We start from the raw sequence: 21,119 nt of genomic DNA on the forward strand, positions 1-21,119 counted from the left end.
CGTGAAGCGACTAAAGAATTATCAGTGCCCTTAACCATGTTGTTCAATCTGAGTCTCAGGTCTGGTTTAGTCCCAAAGGTGTGGAAAGAGGGGAAAATAATTCCACTGCATAAAGGAGGATCCAAGACCACTGTTGCAAATTACCGACCAATTAGCATATCAGGAGTCGTTGTCAAGATCTTGGAGAAAGTAGTCAAGGGAAAAATACAGGAATGGATTGATGAAAATGAGATAATACTGTACTGGGGACAGCATGACTTTGTGAAGGGTAGATCATGCCTCAGTAATTTGCCCAAGTTTTATAAAACAGTGACGGCTGAACTGGATAAGGGTAATGGGTTTACAGTGATACTGCTGGACCTGGCTAAGGCATTTGACAGGATACCACATGGAATTCTAATCTGTAAACTACAACATATGGGAATGGATATAGGGTTGGTGAGATGGATAGGTGGGTGGTCGATGAAGAGATATCAGAGAGTAGTTTATTCAGGAGTAGAGTCCAAAAGACGGCCTGTGACTAGTGGTGTGCCGCAGGGTTCTGTTCTTGGACCATTGCTGTTTAATTTGTTTATTAACGATATAGGGAAGGATCTAAGTGGAACAGTTCATTTGTTCGCTGATGATGCAAAGTTGGGTAGGGCAATAGTGAATGCAGAAGATGCCAAAATCTTGCAGGACAACTTGGATAGATTGGAGTTCTGGGCTGAGGAGAATGGATGTCAATTTAATGTGACAAAATGTAAGGCTATGCATTTTGGGGTGAAAAGATTAGCAGCAGTATACCACATTGGTGGAACTGTACTCCAGGAGATTGATGAGGCCAGGGACTTGGGAGTGTTGGTGGATAGGGAGATGAAGTTTAGGGGGCACATTGCAAAAGTAGCTAAATCAGCTCATCAACTCACTTGGTTGAAAAATACTTTGACGAGCAGAGACAAGCAAGTTATTGTACCTCTGTACCGAGACTTGATAAGACCTCATCTCAACTACTGTGCCCAGATTTGCCACCTATGTTTCTTTTTGATGGGGAGGAGGTGGAGAGGATCCAGAGGCGAGTGACCAAGATGATAGCAGGTCTATGGAATGAACCTTATGAGAGCAGGTTGAGGATTTGTGGGTTGCAGAAATTAGTTGATAGGCGGAAAAGGAGAGATATGATTGTGACATTCAAATTGCTAAAGGGTTTCTATAGGATTAATTCAGAGGATATTTTTGAGATCAGGACTGGTGGTGGGAGAACTAGGGGACACCTATGGAAGCTGGGCAAGAGTGTGGTTAGCGAGGGTGTTAGATCTGGGTTCTTTGCTTTTAGAGTGGTAAATGAGTGGAATAAGCTGCCAGAGTCTGTTGTGGGTGCTATGACGGTGAGTGAGTTCAAGGCCAGGTATGATAGATACTGTGAGAATGTCGTATAGTTGTGGACGTGATGTTTAGCGCCTCCCTTGATGAGTCTAAGGACTCCCTGGAGTCGCCTGTAATAATAATAATAATCATATATGGAACTGCTTTGTAGTTCTACACATACCCCTTATTAAGTGGAATTTCCACAAGTTTTGCTACCTCCCAAGTCAAAACAACATGATCCCTTTGCCCCCATCTGGAGGATGGGGAAAACCACTCATAATGTATACACCTTAGTTATCGATAAGTTTTCTGATCCTACAAAAAGATCCAACACTCTCTCTCATTCCCTGAGTCCTTTTTCTGACATTCTGCTTCAAGTAATTATCTCTCAGTAAATGTATAAATTCTATATTCTTCCTACTGTGTGATCTTTACTCCTTTCAGTCTATGTTTCCAAGTTGAAGCCCCCATAAGAATAAAAGAATAATAATGTGATTGGAAAGGTAGTCAGTGAGTTGCCCAGGTATATGAGTGATGAAATACGATGGAGAATGAAGATTGTGAATGATATGTTAATGGAAATGTGTGAGGAGAAAGGAGTTCAGTTTCTTAATGTGCAGAATGAGATTGAAGAAAGAAGTAAACTATATAAGAATGATGGACTACATTTCAATAGTTTTAAATGGTATGAGTCATTTGGAGAGACTGCTACTGGAAGGGAAAGTAATGAGTACAGAAAATAATGATCAATTAAGAAGCAATATGAAAGAGTGGGAAAGTAAGGAAGGAGGAGATTGAAGTGGTGCTTATGAATGAAGAAGTGGGTAGCATGAGTATAGAGAATGAAAGAACAAGTGTTCAAGACAAACAGGAAATGAGGAGGCTCAGACTGGACAAAGGAACAAACACAGCATGAGAAAGGTTAATGTTCCAAGACGATGTGAATGTGTGTGTAGACAAAAAGGGAAGGGATGACCTGGGATCAAAGGAAAGCATTTGGTTTTGAAGAAGACTCTAAGATGAATAAGGAGAAAAATAAAAGGCTTGAGTTAAGTATTTAGAAGTCACATCTAGTGTTATCAGAGAAACTGGTTATAGATCCAAGAATGACCTGTTAGGCTTGTATACAAATGCTAGAAGTGTAAGTAACAAGGCAAATGAAATGCTTGCATTATTTGAGTCTCTTCACCCAAGAATTGTTGGAATATGTTCAACATGGTTGGATGAGGATGATATCCTAACAGGAATAGAGATGGAAGGGTATGATTTGTTTCGTGAAGATAGAAAGGATAAAAAGGGAGTGTTAGTGCTATTGATGATAGAGAAAGAGTTATGTCCATACAAAGGTAGAGAGGCAAGAGGAAAAATAGTGCCAGTGGTTTTGAGGCAGTATGGTGTGAGATACAGGTGAATAGATGAAATACATAGTTGGATGTTGTTGTTATAGACCTGGTAATGGGGATCGTAGTAACCATTGAAATGTATAATCAAATTAGTCAAGCAAATAAGAAAAGAGTGATCATTATTGTCAATTTTAATTATGGCTAACTGGAAGCAACAAAATATCTGTACTTTCTTTTCATTAAAGTTAATTACTGTGGTTATCATGTAAATTGTTGTTTATAGTCATGCCACAGGTACCATTAAAGATTGCAATTTACTTTGCAAGCACTGTACCAAATACTGTGTTTTTCCAAGTTTTTGTTGAGAAGCTATATGGTAAAAATTACAGAAATATTCTGACTTTTCACTTAATGATATTGTAAACACTTTTAATAGTACATTACACAAAGGCAAAAAACATTAACTGACACAAAGGAATCATGCTGACATTTACAAGAGCAAATGAATTGAAATCAAAATGATCATTAAAATATTTCCCATATGTGGAAAGTGGTCATCAGAGATAGTGAGAAGTTCTTGTTGTAAGCTTGAGGGAGAGGAGCACACATTATGTGCTCTTTTAATTAAAGACTTGATAACACCAATGTTTTGAGAGGTGTGATGAGCAGACTATCAAAAATTTAATGGAATTTAATGGTTTCAATCCTAATCCAATTCAGCAGATAATTGACTCATATTTTCCAACACCTCAGGATTCTTCAACAGACTATAGGATTCTAAAACTTTTATTTTTGGTATCTCAGAACCTATTGGTAGAATTTTGAAGAAGTATCACCTTATTCCCACTTATTTTCCTATCAACAAATTTTTTCATCTGTTGCTCTCTACAAAAGACAAACAGTCACCTCTATAATTAGCTGACATTTATCAGATAACTTGTGAATGTAATCTGACCTACTTTGGGCAGACAGGTCATTCTGTAGAAAAAAGAATTAATGAACATCAGTATTATATTAAATACATCTTGTTCTTGTTCTTCTTCTTCTTCTTAATCTTTTCTCTTCTACCTTTTTTATGGTGTTCAGGTTTCTTGGACCTGGTAACTGCAACCATACTCGAGGAAAAGGTGTTAGCCCAATGTCTCCTTGTGTGTCCTATGTCTGTAGATGCATGTGTTCATGGGGCCAGTTTGCCTGTTCTGGGGAACAAAAAAATCTGAATTTCTGGGTGACCCCCCCCTTCCCCACCTCCATATGAGACTAGCTAACTCACTGAAAGAGACCAGATAAAGGTTCCTCACATATCACTGATGGGAATTTAACCCAGGTCTTTCAGCCTAAAATGCTTCATCTATATTGACTGAGTTACGGTGATTCTATACTGAATATATTGAATACATGAATCCTCAAAAGTCTGATCTAGCAGAACATAGTATCTACTGAGATGAAGCTCGTCTAGTCCACAGAAGCAGTTTTAAATATAAAAGCCTTTTAAAAGAAAGTTGTGAAGCCCTTTTACATTGGTCAAATCTGATTTGGAACGATTGTCTCTCTTTCCCAAAATTTTAGGAGATTCTCGTTTTATGTAACTATCAAAAAATAGTTTTAATAATGTTATTTATTAATATCTCATCATTTCCAGAAGTTTGTTTTAGAGTTCATTTTGCAACAGATTGTTCCATAAAATAATGTTGGCCTGCCACCACATGTGGTAGTGCAGAGAAACAGATGCTAGCTGTATCACCTACGTTATTTTTCTGTAAGTACCATGTTATCATGGTCTTTTGGAGAAAAAAAAATCATTGTACATAAAAGGAGCACTGTTCCATTTAAAAATTGTGATCATCAGCTGTTTTTATAAACCTCATTGATGTAAGTTAATGAGTCCAGGTAATAAACAGATGATACTGTGATGAAAAGAAAAAAAAAAAAAAAATAGGCAGTCTGGTGCGAAATAGTGACCAACGCAACCAAATATACAGTTGGATGCTGCTATAGGCCAGGGAGTACAGGGGGAGATATTGAATTCATGCATCAGCAACTTAGTGCAATGAGTGAAGGCTTAGTGATTATTATGGGGGATTTTAATTATGGTGATATCAATTGGAAGGAGGAAATATCACGTAGCAAAAAGGAAATGGAGTTCATATATCTGCTACGAGATAATTACTTAAAACAGCACGTAACTGAAGAGACACGTGGTGTGAGAGTGTTGGACCTGGTTATTGGTTCAGAGGTTATATGCATAAGTAAGGTGACCTCGTTACCTCCAGTTGGTGAAAGCAATCATGTGGTATTGACTTGGGAGGTTGCAAAATCTGTGGATTTTTCTATTAAGAAGGGGTATGTACGAAACTACAGGTTAGGCAATTATAACAAGCTTCGGAGTGAGCTTGCAGCCATCCCATGGCAGAACATATTGCAAGGGAAAGATGTTAGCAGTGCTTGGGATAAAATCAGCGGGTATCTGAGGAAAGCAATATCAGATAGTGTCCCCATGGTCAGGAGGTCAAACAAGGCAGGCATTAGATGGATGAGCAGTAGAATCAAGCTTGAACTACAAAAAAAGAAAATGTTATGGAGAATTTACAAGGAGAAGGGCGATCAGGACACCCATGAGCAGTACAAGGCTCAAGCTAGGAAGGTTACCAGCATAGTAAGAAAAGCTAAATCAGATTATGAGAAGACCTTAGCCAAAGAGATCAAGGGTAATCCCAAAGAGTTCTTCCGCTATGTGGCAAGTAAGAGGAAGAATGGCTTCGGAAGGATAACCTTAGTGGGTGCTGATGGTATTGAGGTGACAAAATCAGATGTAATAGTCGAGTTACTGAGTGATCACTTCTCAAAAGTATCACCCAAGTGAGGATATCTCTATACCTATAGCAATACCTAATGTGAGAATTGAAGCTAAAGAATCAGAGGTATTAAATATATTGCGAAACTTAAATGCAAACACTGCGGTAGGCTTAGATGGAATATCAGCTCGGGTGTTGCGTGAATGTGCAAATGAATTGTCAACCCCTCTTACCTGGATATTTAATTTAAGTTTGAACTCTGGTATGGTCCCTAGGGAGTGGAAGTTAGGCAAAGTGGTTCCTTTGCATAAGGGTGGCTCTAAAACTGCAGTATTGAATTACAGACCAATCACCATCTCAGGAGTAGTGGTAAAAGTATTGGAAAAGTTGGTTAAAGACAAAATTCAAGAATGGGTGGATCAGGATATGATACTCTATAGAGGCCAACATGGTTTTGTTAAAGGTAGATCCTGCCTTAGCAATCTATTAACTATCCATAATAGAATAACATCAGAGTTGGACAAAGGAACTGGCTACACAGTGGTACTTCTGGATTTTGCTAAGGCTTTTGACAGGATACCCCATAGAACACTGTTACGCAAATTGGAGCAGATGGGAATGGATATTAAATTGGTGATATGGATAGGAGAATGGCTCAGGGAGAGATACCATAAGGTGGTGTATGGAGGAGCCGAGTCCAGGATGAGGCAGGTGACCAGTGGTGTGCCTCAGGGCTCTGTGCTTGGGCCAATGTTGTTTAATTTGTATATAAATGATATAGGAAACGGCTTAAAGGGAGATATTCAGTTGTTTGCTGATGATGCAAAGTTGTGTAGTGCAATAAAAAATCAAGCTGATGTTGAGAGTTTGCAGGAGGATTTAAATAAGCTGGTAAAATGGGCAAAAGAAAATGGATGTCAGTTCAATGTGGAAAAGTGTAAAGTCTTGCATTTTGGGATTAAAAGATTACCAGCTGTGTACTACATAGATGGAAAGGTACTCCAAGAGATTGATGAGGCTAGGGACTTAGGGGTATTGGTAGATAAGGAGATGAAGTTCAGAGGACACATTGCTAAGGTGTCCAAGATTGCACATAGGATTACTTGGTTGTTGAGGAACACACTGACATCCAGAGATAAAGAGGTTATTATTCCCCTTTATAAAGCATTGATACTTCCACATTTGGATTACTGTGCTCAGGTCTGGTCACCTGGATTCCTTGGAGATGAGGAGGCTGTGGAGAGGGTTCAGAGAAGAGTGACCAAGTTGGTGAGTGATATAAAAAATGCTCCCTACATTGATAGATTGAGAGCTTGTGGATTGCAGAGATTGGTTGATAGGCGAAGAAGAGGGGATATGATAGAAACATTCAAATTACTAAAAGGTTTTTATAGGATTGATGCAGGGGAAATGTTTCAGCTGTGTGATAGTGATGGAAGAACAAGAGGTCATCTCTGGAAATTAAAGAAGAGTGTGGTTAACAAAGGTGTCAGAACAAGGTTTTTTGCCTGGAGGGTGGTGAATGAGTGGAATTCATTGCCTGACTTTGTTGTGAGCTCTTCATCTGTAAATGAATTCAAGAAGAGATATGACAGATATTGTTTTGCTAGTTTGGGTCTCCCGCGATGAGTCTACTGACTCCATGGAGATACCCGTAATAATAATAATAATAATAATAATATATTAATTTCTAGCATGCAGCAACAGTTTTCAATTGGTAAACTGATTGTTGTATGTACTTTGTATCCCCCATTTCTTTGATTTGCTTTTTCTATGCACTGATGATGTACTGTTATTTTCAGTGTGAAATATCTGTACTTTCTTTTCATTAAAGTTAGTTAGTATGGTTATTGTGTAATTTGTTGTTTAAAGTAAATTTCAGTAGACATTTGAGTTTATTTATCCATCATTGTTGAACCAAAAATTTCACTTTAAAAATTGTGATAGCCCATAAAATAAACATTAAGACATATTTAAAAATGATTAATGAAAAAAAAAAAAACTTTATCATTCAAGAAAGCAGTACTAATATATTTTATTCTTCATAGGTTACATCATTGAAAAGAGAGAGAAAGGCTTTCCTGACTGGAATAAAGCCTGCAATTTTCCAGTACAAGGCACAGAATTTACTGTACCTAACTTATCAGAAGGCCATACATATGAGTTTAGAGTATTAGCATTAAATGAAGGAGGACCTGGAAAACCAAGTCGGCCCTCTCAATCAGTTACTGCAAAAGAGAAAAAATGTAAGGATTTTCAGGTGTCTGAAATACATATATAGGATTTTGTTTTTAGTATGTCATGCATAGTTAGCTAATGATACAACTCAAAATGAATACTATTAGATGCTCTTTTTATTTTTTCCTCATTTTTTTCTTGTAGTGATGTTTGTAGATAAGTCTAAAATGTTATGCTTCAAATGGCACTACAGTCTGGTAGTGATAAAATAATTGTAGTTGTTTATGTTTTTGATTCGGGTTTATGTTTTTATTTGATTTTGGTTTTAATATTCTTTCTATCACTATGAAAAATGTATTCTTTGTCCAAGTTCCAGTTATATATTTCAGTATCAGCTGCATTATTGCAAATGATACTGAAATAATGAAATATTTCATTAGTTGCTATTTCACTATCAGCATCTCCGTGGCTGAGAAATTTTATTATTATTATCAGACCTCAATAAAATCAAAGGCTGATCATGAGAGATCTTTCTGCTGCACATATAGCTAATCAAAAACCATGCCTGATGCTCATTTATTGTTTATGTACTACTCACTGTGCTCTTAGTCAACACAGTCATTCACCAGCCATTTTCAGTGCCAAAAACTTTTCTCTCGTTCTTCTACTCATCTTCTTCTTTTTTCTCTTCTCATTTGCCTATTCTGGCTTCACTGGTCTTTCCATCTTGTCATTGGTCTTCCTCTCTCTCTCTCTTCCCATTTGGTCTATTTCTGTCCATGTCTTTTGGTAGCCAACATCTTTCCATCCTAGATAGATGTTCTTTCTATTTCTCTCTATATTCTTTGATCTATTTTTCATTTATGTTATAAATATCTAGCTCTTTTCTAATGTCTTCATTTCTTATATGGTCAGTTTTGTGCATCCTTTAATTGTTCTTAAAAATCTCATCTCTGCAGCTTGTATTTTACTTTCATCTTTCTTTTTAACTGTCCATGTTTCTGAACCATATAACAGAGTTGGAGTAGCCATTACTTTATATAATTTTAGTTGAGTTTCTCATCTTGTTTTTTTATTTAGTGTTCTTTTAATTGTTCCACAGATTTTCTGAAATTTCCTTATTTTTTTCATCTATATCTTCATCTTTTAGATATGTTATTATGCAGCCTAAATAATTAAACTGTGTCATCTATTCTATTATTTTATTTTGTATAACTATTTTTGATCTTACATGATTCCAACCTTCAATTACTATGACTTTTGCTTTCTTTTGTGAAATTTTTAAATTGTATTGTTGACTTATTTTGTTTAATTCATGCTGATTTTTGAAAGTCATCTTCATTGTTTTTTACTATAATCTGATCATCTACATACAGCATTGTATTGATAACTCTTATTGATACTCATATCCTTCATTGTATAGTCTGCAGGTATAGCCTCCTGTTCTGTCTCTATCCCTCTTCATTCTAAGAAATATCTCTTCTTCAGTAATCTGGTAACAGACACTTACCAACTTATACTTCCTTTTTTATTCAAACCATCTTAACTCCTCCAGTCCATTAATTTCTGTAAATAGCATTCTATCAATTTGTCCTCATGTTCACTTACTCTTCTCCAGGCTCTTTTATTATTATTACGGGTATCTCCATGGAGTCAGTAGACTCATCGTGGGAGACCCAAACTAGCAAAACAATATCTGTCATATCTCTTCTTGAATTTATTTACAGATGAAGGGCCCACAACTAAGTCAGGCAATGAATTCCACTCATTCACCAAACTCCAGGCAAAAAACCTTGTTCTGACACCCTTGTTAACCACACTCTTCTTTAATTTCCAGGGATAACCTCTTGTTCTTCCATCGCTATCACACAGCTGAAACATTTCCCTTGCATCAATCCTATAAAAACCTTTCAGTAATTTAAATGTTTCTATCATATCCCCTCTTCTCTGCCTATCAACTGACCTCTGCAATCCACAAGCTCTCAATCTATCAATGTAGGGAACATTTTTTACATCACTCACCAACTTAGTCACTCTCCTCTGAACCCTCTCCACAACCTCCTCATCTCCAAGGAATCCAGGTGACCAGACCTGAGCACAGTAATCCAAATGTGGAAGTATCAATGCTTTATAAAGGGGAATAATAACCTCTTATCTCTGGATGTCAGTGTGTTCCTCAACAACCAAGTAATCCTATGTGAAATCTTGGACACCTTAGCAATGTGTCCTCTGAACTTCATCTCCCTATCTACCTAAGTCCCTAGCCTCATCAATCTCTTGGAGTACTGTTCCATCAATGTAGTACACAGCTGGTAATCTTTTAATCCCAAAATGCATGAATTTACACTTTTCCACATTGAACTAACATCCATTACCTTTTACCCATTCTACCAGCTTATTTAAATCATCTTGCAAACTTTCAACATCAGCTTGATTTTTTATTGCACTACCCAACTTTGCATAATCAGCAAACAACTTAATATCTCCCTTTAAACCATTTCCTATATCATTTATATACAAATTAAAGAACAATGGTCCAAGCACAGAGCCCTGAGGTACACCACTGTTCACCTGCCTCATCCTGGACTCGGCTCCTCCATACACCACCTTATGGTATCTCTCCCTGAGCCATTCTCCTATTCAAATCACCAATTTAGTATCCATTCCCATCTGCTCCAATTTGCGTAACAGTGTTCCATGGGGTATCCTGTCAAAAGCCTTAGCAAAATCCAGAAGTACCACTGTGCAGCCAGTTCCTTTGTCCAACTCCCATGTCATTCTATTATGAAAAGTTAATAGATTGCTAAGGCAGGATCTACCTTTAACAAAACCATGTTGGCCTCTATAGAGTATCATATCCTGATCCACCCATTCTTGAATTTTGTCTTTAACCAACTTTTCCAATACTTTTACCACTACTCCTGAGATGGTGATTGGTCTGTAATTAACTACAGCAGTTTTAGAGCCACCCTTATGCAAAGGAACCACTTTGCCTAACTCCCTAGGGACCAGAGTTCAAACTTAAGTAAAATATCCAGGTAAGAGGGATTGAAAATTCATTTGCACATTCACGCAACACCCGAGCTGATATTCCATCTAAACCTACAGCAGTGTTTGCATTTAAATTTTGCAATATATTAAATACCTCTGATTTCTTAGCTTCAATTCTCACATTAGTTATTGGTACAGGTAGAGAGATATCCTCACTTGGGTGATAGACTTTGAAAAGTGATTACTCAGTAACTCTACTATTACATCTGAATTGGTAACCTCAATACCATCAGCACTCACTAAGGTTATCCAGAGATTACTCTTTGGGATTACCCTTGATCTCTTTGGCTGAGGTCTTCTCATAATCTGATTTAGCTTTTCTTACTATGCTGGTAACCTTCCTAGCTTGAGCCTTGTACTGCTCATGGGTGTACTGATTGCCTTTATCATTGTAAATTCTCCATAACATTTTCTTTTTTTGCAGATCAAGCTTGATACTACTGCTCATCCATCTAACGCCTGCCTTGTTCGACCTCCTGACCATGGGGACATAATCTGATATTGCTTTCCTCAGCTACCTGCTGATTTTATCCCATGCACTGCTAACATCTTTCCCCTGCAATATGTTCTGTCATGGGATGGCTGCAAGCTCACTCTGAAGCTTGTTATAATTGCCTAACCTGTAGTTCCGTATATATCCCTTCTTAACAGAAAAATCCACAGATTTTGCAACCTCCCAAGTCAATACCACATGATTGCTTTCACCAATTGGAGGTAACGAGGACACCTTACTTATACATATACCCTCTGAACCAATAACCAGGTCCAACACTCTCACACTACATGTCCCTTCAGTTATGTGCTGTTTCAAGTAATTATCTCGTAGAAGATGTATGAACTCCATTTCCTTTTTGCTACGTGATGTTTCCTCCTTCCAATTGATATCACCACTAGTAAAATCCCGCATAATAATCACTAAACCTGCGCTCATTGCACTAATTTGCTGATGTATGAATTCAATATCTCCCCCTGCACTCCCTGGCCTATAACAGCATCCAACTGTATATTTGGTTGCATTGGTCACTATTTCATACCAGACCGCCTTAAATGAACTCTCTCATTCACATGTCTGTCATCTTGATATACTACTTTCTTTGGCTGCAACACATCAGCTATCATCAACAGTACTCCTCTCTCCTGTTCTATCTTCTCTGTCCTCCCTGAAAGTACTGTACCCATCACATTCAATTCCAGTGACCACATCTTCTACTGACAGCCAAGTAGAAGTAGAAGTCCTGCGCACTGCTAACGTATGCTTCTTGTTGGATGCCATCTTTACATGTTGAAGTAGTGAAATGAATGGCAGCGAAAACACAATATATTCAACACAGTTCCAAACAATAACACCACTGAAGAACACTTGTATCTAACCAATGCACAACTGCAGCACAATTTGAGACAAAAAGACACTATATTTAAATTACAAACATGTTTTCCACCCTAACTAAACACGACCACCACATTTACCAAGGACACTAGCGCCACCTCATTCCAGCATGCTTACATAGACTGGAAAATACGGTGACAAAATTCCTATATAGCAATCCATATGTGATTAATCAAGATTTTGTATAATAAAACCATAACCTCTTTATTTCTTCAGGTGTCATTTTCAACATTACCATAATGATTCTGATGAGCACGTGGCGGTGAATTTGAGCTGTGCAGAAGAAAGTGATTTTTAATCGGTGAATAGTCCGTTTTTTTCCCCGTTTTTCTACGTTTTTGAGTGCTGAATTGTTTCTCTGAATACGAGTGTACTTCAGTGGTTGTTTTTCGGAAGTTAGTTGCTGTCGCGATATAATATATGTTGGTACCGTCAGAATCGAACGCGTAACGGTGGAAGACAAAACGAAGCTAAGTAACTGTATTTAGTTATATTTCATTTTATTTAATTATATTAGTACTTAAATGTTCTGATGTTTGTACTTTTTTTTTTCCCTCTTATTTATTAATGGAATAATTATTAAGGATTACGCTACTCGGCAGTAAGGAATGATGGTGGATTCAGCAGCAGTCGCAACTGGCGTAACGCCAAGTCCTCCGCCATTTAAGAACTCGATTATTTGCAATATCATAAGGGACTTTGTGGCATGCAGTACTTGCGGCATGTATGCTTCTAGGGAATTACATATGTGGCTTGTTAAAGAGAGTGGAGAGCATATGTGCGCAAAATGCAGGCAGTTGGAGGAAATAAGTACATTAGATATATCGATATCTGACTTTGTTGCTCCAGGAACGGAGAATGAATGTAGGAAGACAAGTAGTATGATAGGAGAGAATGAGAAAATAATGGTTGATAGTGTGGAAGGTGTGAGTGACTGTTGAAGTTTAGGAGATGGTTTTGTTTGGGAGAGTGAATTTAGATTAAGAGTGACTGACCTGCAGAGGGAGATAGATGAGTTGAAAGAGGAGGTGGAATGTCTAGTGAATGAGAGCAGAAGTATGAAAGATAAGATTAGGAGAATGGAAGAGATAAATGCAAGGCGAATCAGAGTAGGAGAGAGAGAGAATTTAAGGAGTATGAGTGAGAGGTATGGGGGTGCTAGAAGAGGAGAGATTGGAAACAATAGAAGAGAGGGAATGAGAGAGAGGTATGGGAATGCTAGCAGACGAGAGGATGGAAACAGTAGGAGAGACGGAATGAGAGAGAGATATGGAAGTGCTAGAAGAGGAGAGAATGGAATCGGTAGGAGAGATGGAATGAGAGAGAGGATATGGGAATGCTAGAAGACAAGCGTATGGAAATAGTAGTAGGAGAGACAGAATGAGAGAGGGATATGGAATTGCTAGAAGTGGAGAAAATGGAAACAGTAGGAGAGAGGGAATGAGAGAGATGTATGGGAGTGCTAGAAGAGGAGACAATGGAAACAGTAGAAGAGAGAGGTATGGGAATGAAAGAAGAGGAGAGAATGGAAACAATAGGAGCGATGGAATGGTAAGAGGTATAATGCATGGTGACTCAATGATCCGTGGTGTTCAAGATAGGATGCGTGAGGAGCGCTTGCCAGGAGGAACAATAGAAAGGGTGGCTATGGCAATTAAGAGAAGTGAAAGGGTGGATGAGATAATTGTGATGGTAGGAACGAATGACTTGAGTGGTAATGTAAGTCGGGCAGCGAGAGATATGAGATTTTTGCTTGAGACTGTACGGAAGAAGACAGAGAGAGGAAAAATAGTGTGCGTGTTGCCTAGGTATGATAATGATGAGCTGAGCAGAAGAGCGGTGATATTGAATGGCATAATAGCGAGAATGTGTGACAAGAGAGGACTGGTATATGTGGATGCTTGGAGTGCGTTTGAGGAAAGAGAGGAGTTGTTTGCGAGAGACCGTTTACATTTGAATGAGAAAGGACGTAGGCATCTGGAGAGATTGCTGTTCTGAACGAGTCAGTGTGTCCCAGGGAGGATGATAGCAGGGGTGGCCTCTTGTGGCAATGGATACTTGGGAGAAGGGAGACAATGTCAGGTAAGACTGAGCTCAGTGGAGTCTAGAAGGGATAATGCTGGGTATAGAAACAATGGCATTTATATGCTGTATACTAATGCCAGGAGTATCCGGAATAAGGGAGAGGGATTGGTGGCGCAGATAGCATCAGCCTGGCGAAAAATTATTGCGATCACTGAGACGTGGTTGACAGAAGGGGATATAAAAACAGAAATAGAAGTCGCTGGGTATAGCATTTTTCGCCAGGATAGGAGGGGAAAGCGTGGTGGTGGGGTGCTGCTTATGATAAGTGATGACCTATGTCCTCTAAGAGTGGAGAATTTGGAAGGAAGTGAGACAAATGATTTTGAGAGCGTATGGTGTGAGGTAGAGGTAGGCAAGACAGGATATTTAGTGGGGTGTTGCTACAGACCCAGGAGCACAGAGGATGGGGACCAGGAGATGTTTAGACAGCTAAGTTTGGCAAGTGCAAGAAGAATGATTGTTATGGGAGATTTTAACTTCAGTAGTATAAATTGGAGAGAGGAAGATGCATGTTGCAATAGGGGAATGGAATTTCTAGAATTCTTGAGGGACAAATGTCTTAGGCAACATGTAACAGAGGGAACAAGAGGTTCAAAAATTTTGGATTTGGTTATAGCATCAGAAGAGTTGATAATAACTGAGTTGACGTCTCTCCCACCAGTTGGAGAGAGTGACCATATTGTTTTGACTTGGAAAATGAATAGACATGCAGGAGTATCAAAGAGACAGGAACTTATGTGGAATTATAAGGCAGGTGATTATAATAGTCTTAGACGTCAACTTCGGGAAGTTTCATGGAGGGAGGAATTGGAAGGCCGGGATATCACCAGTGCGTGGGAAATTGTGAAAGAATATTTGTTATCAGCAATGGTAAGTTGTATACCACGAGTGAAGAAGAGGGCGCAATTTGGAGTAAAGTGGATGACAAACATATTAAACAGGAATTGCATGCGAAAAAGAGGCTATGGAAGAGATATAAGGAGACAGGTGAAGAGATGCATGAGGAATATAAGACACAGTCCAGAAGAGTGACTCGTGTGGTAAGGAAAGCGAAACTGGAATATGAGAGGAGATTGGCCCTAAGATCCAAAGAAAATCCTAGGGAATGTTTTAGCTATGTGGCCAGTAGGAGGAGAAATGACTGTGGAAGAATGATATTGTGGGATAAAAATGGGAATAGAGTGACTGATGCAGAGGACATAGTGGAATTGTTCAATGAACACTTTATTGGAGTATTTCATCCTAGAGGAGTCAGTTTTAATGCTAGAGGGATAGGACTGGTACGAGGTCTGGAGGTACAGGAGGAGAGTGTGTTTCAGATACTGAGTACTCTGGATGTCAGTAAAGCTGTGGGACTGGATGGTATTTCGCCACGACTTTTGAGAGAATGTGCTAGGGAATTGACAATACATTTAACTTGGCTTTTCAATGAAAGTCTGGCTTTGGCAAAGGTGCCCAGGGAATGGAAGGAAGGTAAGATAGTGCCATTGCATAAGGGTGGTAACAGACTGGAAGTGTCTAATTATAGGCCAGTCTGTGTGTCATCAGTAGTTGTTAAAATCTTGGAGAAAGTAGTGAGGGATCGTGTACAGCATTGGGCAGATGAGGGTAATGTTATCTGTGAGAATCAACATGGATTTGTGAAAGGACGCTCTTGTTTTAGCAATCTGCTAGCCTTTTATAATAAAGTTACAAGAGCATTAGATGAGGGAAAGGCATATACTGCAATTTTCTTAGACTTGGCGAAGGCATTTGACAGGGTGCCACATGATAAGCTGATATTTTAGTTGCAGCACATGAGTCTGGATGTCAGATTGGTCAACTGGATTCAGGATTGGCTGTCTGATAGGTATCAGAGAGTTGTGTATGGTGGAGCAGTTTCCAGGAGGCAGAGGGTTACAAGTGGGGTCCCACAGGGCTCAGTACTAGGACCTATATTGTTTAACCTTTATATCAATGACATAGCCAGTGGATTGCAGGGGGGTATTCAGTTGTTTGCAGATGATGCAAAGCTGGGAAGGATTATTAGTAATAGTGCAGATGTGGTAGCCCTGCAAGAGGATTTAAATAAGCGAGATAGATGGGCAAATGAATGGGGGTCTCAGTTTAATGCAGCAAAATGTAAGGTCTTGAGGTTTGGGAAACATCGATGGGATGCTGCATACTCTATGGGAGGAGTTATACTGGAGGAAGTAGGGGTGACAAGAGATCTGGGGTTGATGATTGATAGAAACCTGAAGTTTAGGGGAGATATTGCAAAGGTGGTGAAGGTAACACAGAGGATTGCTGCTATTATGAGAAGGACACTGACCTGCAGAGATAAGAGGGTTATCATTCCGTTGTATAAGTCTCTGATCAGACCACACTTGGACTATTGTTCTCAGATTTGGTCCCCAGGATTTGAAGGGGATAAATCAACTGTGGAAAGGATACAAAGACGGATGACAAAAATGGTTTCAGGACTGTACAAGGATAGTTATGAGGATCGGCTGAGAGAATGTGGACTGCAGAGTTTGGTGGATAGAAGAAGGAGAGGTGATATGATTGAGACTTTTAAACTGTTGAGAGGTGGTTACAGGGTTGACACTGGGGAGTTCTTTCGCTTGGTTGATCAGCGGGAAGGAGTGATGACAAGAGGCCATCCCTGGAAGTTACGAAAGGAAACTGTGAGCAAGAGGGTAAGGAGTGGTTTCTTTGTGTGGAGGGTGGTTGAGCCGTGGAATGCATTGCCTGATGGAGTGGTGGGAGCGAGAACGGTCAGTGAGTTTAAAGAGTGGTATGATAGACTTTGTGTTTCTCCGGGGGGGGACCTCCCCTCAGTGAGTCTTGACAGACTTTATGTCTTAGGAAGGACCTCCCTCGATGAGTCTTTTGACTCCTTGGAGGCCTGAATAATAATAATAATAATAATAATAATAATAATAATAATAATAAAAAATTCATCGATAATTTTATTATTATTATTATTATTATTATTATTAAGACTCACCTCCAGGGAGTTCAAGGACTCATCAAGGAGGGCTCCTACTCTAAAACTCTCTATCTCCACCAACAACACCAATGCCATCTACCACCAACCACCACCACTAGTAATTTCACAGACAATCACAAATATCCATGTCCATGGTAGGATTCAAACCCACAGCTTTTTGGCTGGAGAGCAGGTACGCTAACCAGGCTGGCATGAATTCTTTCATAATAGATCAAAAATGTAATTTTTCTTGCAAACTCTTCTTTAAAAGTGTTCTGTAATAATATCTAAACATTACTCAAGCTATGGACAACAGATGTAAGTAGTCATCGCGACATAATACTTATTCTGTTGTATTTTAGAATAAATTTTCTGTAACTATACATACTGCTTCATTGTTTTCATAATGATTTATTTCTAGAAACAAATTTCGTTCTATCTAAGTTTTACACAACAACAACAATGGTCAGATTAAAATCTAAACTGCCAAATTCAATGATCTCCATGCAAAAAGTCTAGTCCTCACACCCTTACTAACCATATTCTTTCCCAACTTTGATAGATGACAACCTTAGTTCTCTATTTGTCAAATATTGAAAAATTTTCTTTTTGCCAATTTTATAAAATTCCTTTAATACCTTATAAATTTCTATTATGTTCCCTCTTTTGCACCTATTAACTAAACTTTGTAACCCACACACCTTCAGCCTATCCTCAAAGGGAACATTCCACAGGCCTGTTCCCAGCTTGGTCGCTCATCTTTTAAATCTTCTCCACCACCACCACCAACTGGGTTTCTTAGGTATAACCAAATCTGTGTGCAGTAGTCAAGATGTGGCTGAATCATAGCCTTATAACGAGGAATAATAATTTTCCTATCTTTACTTATTTGTGTATTTTTCAGTATCCAAGTAATCCTTTGAGCTATTTTATCAACTTTTGCAATATGTCCTCTGAACTTCAACTCTCTGTTCACCACTGAACCCATGTCCCTGGCCCTATCAGTTTGCTGCAGTTCAATACCATTGATATGATCCACAGTATGTAACTTTTTCAAACTTACATTTTGCAACATAAAATTGAGAATCATGATCCTTTGGCCATGATGCCAATTTTGGCATCATGGCTACCACAATAAGCATATTTAAGTGCTGATTGGCACTTAAATATGCTAGATGCATTTGTGTAGTACTTACTTTGCTATGATAATAAATTGCCATAGTCTATTGTGAATTTTTATTGTGGCTTTCTATAATATTCTCAAAGAGTAGTATCTTCTTTTTACAAATAAAATAAATTCTTTCATATTAAAACAGGAAATGATTTCATTTTCATTTTGTGTTATTTCAGTTGCTCCTCATCAACCAGATCCACCTAGAGTCGATAAGATTACAAAGAACTCTGTAACACTCTCGTGGAACAAACCACATGATGGAGGAAGCAAAATTCTGGGTTATTTAATTGAAAAAAGACTAAAAGATGCAAAAGATTGGGACATAATTAATAACTTCCTTCATTCTGATACTTCATTCATTGTAAGTATATTCTAAAAGAAATTTTGCAAATGTTTTCTAAAATTTAATCTTTAAAGGTACCTGTGTCATGACTATAAACAATAAATTACACGATAACCACAGTAATCAACTTTAATGAAATGAAAGGACAGATATTTCACTGAAAATAACAGTACATCATCAGTGTGTAGAAACAAACAAATCAAACAAACGGGAATACAAAGTACATACAGCAGTCACCATCGACTAACCAATAACCACAGTAATCAACTTTAATGAAATGAGTCACCACCGACTGCTGTATGTACTTTGTATTCCCATTTGTTTGATTTGCTTGTTTCTACACACTGATGATGTACTGTTATTTTCGGCAAAATATCTATCCTTTCATTTCATTAAGGTTGATTACTGTGATTATTGTGTAATTTATTGTTTTATAAAACTGTTTTATATTTTTGGATGTTGAACAGATTGTATTTGGCAATTTGGAAAGGCAAAGTGAAAGAGTTTATTGTTTTAGTAGATACAAATGATTTGAAAAGTGATTCAAAAACGATTTGAGGGAGGGCATGAAAGAATTACCAAAAGTTGCAAGTGATAAGAGTGAGAGGGTAAAGATAGTAAGACTATTGCTACTGCAAAATGTATGATGGAGGTGAGTTGAAAGAGGACCATGATTCCAAATAAGTCAATATGTAGGTCATGAAGGAGGAAAAATGTGGAGTTTGTGGATGTGAAGAGTGTGTTTGATGCATGAAAGAACTTACATAAGGCAGGTGGGCTGTACTTGAATGGATTTTGTGTTTGAAGTCTAAAAAAATATACTGCTGAATGGAGTGAGGTTGAAGATTTAAAACAGGGAAATTAGAGCTACTTGTATGTGTGACAGAGAAAGGAGGTGAATTGTGTGTGCCCAGGTATTCAGGAAGCAATTGAGTGTGAGAATGAACAAAAACTATTGATAATAGTGCTACATGTTAAAAAAAAAAAGAGTCAAAATGAGATAGTTCATAAAAACTACAATGATAGCCGTGAGTCCAGGACACTAATGACAGAAGCATTTGGAATGAGCAATAGTTTTTGTAATTGATTAGCTCTTTTTAGCCAAATGTTATTGGCACTAGTGAATCCCAGTGATGCAATTGTTTAGCACCTAGTACTTATAAAACAGTATCTCTGAATTATTTCAATGTTGTGAGTTTAAGCTTCATGTAGGAAAAGCTAAATAGTCAGACATGGCTACAAGAGATAATTTTTATTATTATTATTTCCCAAGACCTTATGGAGTCAAAAACTCATCTGGGAGGTCCTTTTATCACACATACACACATCTCATCATACCGTGTCTTAAACACACTCAAACTCCTTGCAGACACCACACTCTCAGGCAAGGCATTCCAATCATTCACAACTCTGCACGAAAAAAACCTGCCTCTCACTCCCCTACTCACACCCTCTTTATACAGTTTCCACGGATGACCTCAAGTTCTCCCCTGATCTCCCACTATTCTCTGTAGAATTTGTCCACCATTGACCTTATAACAACCCCTTACAAACTTGTAGGTCTCTATCATATTTCCCCTCTTCCTTCTCTCCATCAGACTCTGCAATTTACAACTTCTCAATCTTTCCTCATACTCAACATTCCAGAGGTCAGAAACTACCTTAGCCAGTCGCCTTTGGACCCTTTCCAACATCTCTTCATCCTTCTGAAAACCTGGTGACCAAATCTGGGCACAATAGTCCATGTGTGGCCTAATCAAAGCCTTATACAATGGAACAAGAATCAACCTACTTCTACACGTCAGTGTCCTCCGCATCATTCCCAGAAGTCTTTGTGTTGTCTTCACAATTTTGGCGATGTGTCCTCTAAATTTTAGATCCTTATCCACTATCACCCCCAGATCTCTTATTTCCTCTACCTTAAACAATATATTCTCACCAAGCATAAATTCTGCATCCCATCTTTGTTTTCCAAATTTTAAAACCTTACATTTTGTAACATTGAACTCGCATCCCATTTGCTTGCCCAATCACTCAGTTTATTCAAGTCTTCTTGCGAGGCCACAACATCTTCACTACTCTTTATGGTTCGTCCCAACTTTGCATTATCTGCAAACAACTGAATATCTCCATCCAAATCTTCGCCAATATCATTAATATACGAGTTAAATAGTAATGGCCCTAAAACAGACCTCGGAGGCACTCCACTAGTGACTTTCCTTTTCCTGGATATCACATACCCATACACAACTTGTTGATACCTATCAGATAGCCAGTCTCCAATCCAATGCACTAATCTAATATCCAACCCCATCTGCTCTAGTTTGACTGTCAACTTATCATGAGGTACTCTATCAAAAGCCTTTGAAAAATCCAAGTATATTACTGTGCATCCTTCTCCTCTGTCTAAGGAAGCAGTCACTTTATTGTAATAAGTAGATTACT

The 21,119-nt window shown here is 38.3% G+C and overlaps 1 protein-coding gene across 5 annotated transcripts in view; it reads left to right on the forward strand.

Annotated features, from left to right (window-relative positions):
* LOC150108743 (twitchin-like) overlaps window positions 1-21,119 on the forward strand; it is a 2,666,638-nt gene that overhangs the window by 1,823,261 nt on the left and 822,258 nt on the right. For all 5 annotated transcript variants that reach the window (XM_090390962.1, XM_090390961.1, XM_090390964.1 and 2 more), the window contains 2 exons: window positions 7,534-7,731; window positions 18,508-18,692. In XM_090390962.1, coding sequence (XP_090247088.1) covers window positions 7,534-7,731; window positions 18,508-18,692 — 383 coding nt within the window. The remainder of the gene's footprint in view (window positions 1-7,533; window positions 7,732-18,507; window positions 18,693-21,119) is intronic.

Source organism: Typopeltis vanoorti, chromosome 3 (assembly GCF_054136105.1).
Source record: "Typopeltis vanoorti isolate ZY-2024b chromosome 3, IOZ_Tvanoo_1.0, whole genome shotgun sequence".
NCBI classification, from domain to species: Eukaryota; Metazoa; Arthropoda; class Arachnida; order Uropygi; family Thelyphonidae; genus Typopeltis; species Typopeltis vanoorti.